The sequence below is a fragment of the Galeopterus variegatus genome, unplaced genomic scaffold (assembly GCF_000696425.1).
Source record: "Galeopterus variegatus unplaced genomic scaffold, G_variegatus-3.0.2 Scaffold2692, whole genome shotgun sequence".
Lineage (NCBI taxonomy): Eukaryota > Metazoa > Chordata > Mammalia > Dermoptera > Cynocephalidae > Galeopterus > Galeopterus variegatus.
In genome coordinates, this window is record NW_007728803.1 from 1 (window position 1) to 3,121 (window position 3,121).

The window sequence follows — 3,121 nt, forward strand, 5'->3', positions numbered from 1 at the left end:
GTGCCTCGGTGCGGAAGAGCCGTAAGCAGCAGCAGCGCCTGCTCCGGAACATGGGCGCGCACGCCGTGGTGCTGGAGCTGCTGCAGATCCCCTATGAGAAGGTGAGCGGGTCCTGCACACAGCTGCTGCTCCCGCCCGAGGGTTCAGATCCCACATACAGACCGGTTCCCGCTCACTGGCTGAGCGAGGCGCGGGAGCGACCCCGAGGGTTGCGATCCCGTTGCCGGTCCCTGGTCCGGTACGGGGGCAACACTGAGGGTTGCGATCCGTTGCCGGACACGAAAAAAGACAAAAGACAAAAAAAAAAAAGAATAGTGTTGAAGTAATCTGTAGCGAACCAGATTTGGTTGGAATTGGTGGCTCAGAGCAGAATATGGTGTATGTGTACTTGTTTGCTTTTGGACAGGCACAGACATCCCAGTGTGTGAGAATGTGGAGGGATTCCCAGCAACAGGTCACCTCCTGTGATGTGATGTCTTTAGAGCTTGTTTGCCTTGTAAAAATCCACTTCAAACCACAAAGGCTCTTTAGTTGCCTTGAGCACCAGTGGATTCCTTTTTTAGAGGAAATGGAAGCATGCAGAACTGTTTAAGTTTACTGCTATCAACCTGCAGTGGCTGTCTATCCCAAGCCCTCTGATTTCTTGGAGCTGGGAGGTTTGCCACTCCCCCTGTTAGTGAGAGACAAATGTAATACCTGCTCTGTCATACTAAGACTCACTGTTAATGTTCTAATTCCCCTGTTTTTGTTTGATTATCAAAGGTGATAGCTCAGATTCTTTCTGGCACTTGTTCTTGACAGATATGTCCTGTTTTTTGACAGGGTTATTTTCTAGATTAGGAGTAGGCAAACTACAAGAGATGGGCCCAATTCAGCCCACCACCTGTTTATGTAGAGCATCTCAGCTAAGAATGGTTGCTACATTTCAAAATAAGTTACATGAGTACCACATAATGTCCTTGATTTTTGCCTCTTGACCCACACAGCCTAAAATATTTACTCTCTTTTCCCTTTGAGAAAGTTTGCCGACCTCAGTCCAGACCAGAACCAATAGCTAACATTTACTAAGTAATCACTGTCTAATCACTTGACATGAGTTTTCTCTTTTAGTCTTCATAACAGCCATATGAAGCATGCACTTTTATAATCTCCATTTTGCAGATGAGGAAACTGCAGCACTGAGAAGTTAAGTAACTTGCTCCAGGTCACATACCTAGGAAGCTGTAGATCTGGGATAAGAACAAGGCAGTACGGTTTGTGGTCTGCGTTTGTGACTGTGTTCATGACTGCTACACTCTCTGCTGCTTTTTTTTCTGCCGCTGAAAGGCAATGGATCAGAGAAGCCTTAGGAAGACTGTTGTGGGCCGTATGAATATGAAGGATGATTTCCATTTTAGGGATTCTTACTCTTTTTACTGTCTAATATGTTTGCTTGTTTAGGATTGGACAGAATGACAATAGGTTTTATATACTTGCCATATTGCAGGATATCTAATGCTAAAAAAGACATGTATGTTTTTAATACATCAAATGAGAATCACATAATCTTGTGTGTGAGAATCCAACCATGTTAAATGCCCAGGGCAGGTATTGTCTCCATTTTGCACATGGGAAAACTAAGTCTCAGGTTAAAAAATCTGCCTGAGGTGACAAGGAAAGGAGTTACGGCAGGTGCGGTTGCCCTGGTTTATAATCTAAGGAGATCTCCACTCTGCAGTGTTACTTGCTGCCAAAAAGTAATGTAGGTTGGGCAACAGAAAGATGAGTCTGAGAGCTGGGGAAATGGTGACCCACCACCCGTGAGGAAGCCAGCCCCTGCTCTGCTCTCAGTCCCTGTTTTCAGAAGTGGGGGTTCAGAAGTTTCAGCCATTGCTAGACAGTGGAGTCCCTGAGGCCTGCGGTTAGTTTTGACTGTATTGCTTTTCCCACCCCTAATCCCTCCATAAAATCTTTTCATTTCTGCTTAAGGATAGCAGAAGAGAATTCATTTTCATCCATGAGCTGTGAACAAGTTCCTGGCTGCTTCTCAGGGTCGGCAGTGCAGTGCCTCAATATTTACACACAGCAGGTCCTCAGCAAACACCTCCTGAGCTCCACCTCAGCAGGAGGCGTGGGGGTGCAGGAGAAGCCCGTCTCCTGGCCTAGCCGTATGTTCATCTGTCTCCTCCTACACAGGCCGAAGATACCAAGATGCAGGAGATAATGAGGCTGGCTCATGAATTTTTGCAGAATTTCTGCGCAGGCAACCAGCAGAATCAAGCTTTGCTACATAAACACATAAACCTGTTTCTCAACCCGGGGGTAAGACTTGAGGCCTGCTGCAAACACATGGGGGGAGGAGGGCAGGGGAGAGGGAGAGGGACAGCTTGTTCTTTTGCTTCTGGGACTTGTTATAATGCAGCATTCATTCCAAAGGGGAACATTTTGACCAGTTATTAGGAGCACATAAATGCTCCCCATCTTTGGGGGATAGAATCAGGGGGCAGGGGGAGGCGGTAGGGGCAAGGTAAGATGTTTATTTATTTTTCCCAATAACATCCCTCATTGTGTCACACTTCAGCAGTACAGAAGTGCTAAGTCTCACTCACTGGCCATATCCTCCTGGGGTGGTGCATAGAGTTTTCTATGTTTATACAAATACATAATGTATCCACATAAAACATATCTATATTACATTTTAGTTTGTTAAATACATTTTAAAAATATATTAAATATATAGTATGTATTTTCTAAAGAAAATAGTGCCACATTCTACACATTGTCTTGCATCTTGCTTAACACGTGGCTGCCTTTGTGAATCAGAAGCATATAAAATTTTCTCATTCTTTTTGATGGCTAAATGGCATTCCATAACATGGCTGTAACTTAAAAAAAATTCCCATACTAATGTAAAATTAGGCAATGTCTAGTTTTTGGTTTTGTAAACAGTACTGCGAAGGACATCTTTGTATATGCACATACTTACACATACTCATTAGTACTGCCAGAACTTTCCAGAAAAAGGATTGCTAGGTTGTAGGGTAGTATTCCCTCTTTGTCATGTTAAGAGAAAGAAAAGGCAGGGGCCGGTCCGGTGGCGCACTGCTACAGTGCGCCGCTTGGGAGTGCGGCGGCGCTCCCG

General features: G+C 45.0%; 1 protein-coding gene across 1 annotated transcript in view; it reads left to right on the plus strand.

Annotated features, from left to right (window-relative positions):
• Positions 1-8: 8 nt before the first annotated feature.
• The window catches only part of ITPR1 (inositol 1,4,5-trisphosphate receptor, type 1), a gene marked incomplete at its 5' end in the record, with an annotated part of 156,071 nt that continues 152,958 nt past the window's right edge, over positions 9-3,121 (plus strand). Inside the window, 2 exons of the mRNA XM_008582677.1 lie at positions 9-101; positions 2,176-2,301. Coding sequence (XP_008580899.1) covers positions 9-101; positions 2,176-2,301 — 219 coding nt within the window. The remainder of the gene's footprint in view (positions 102-2,175; positions 2,302-3,121) is intronic.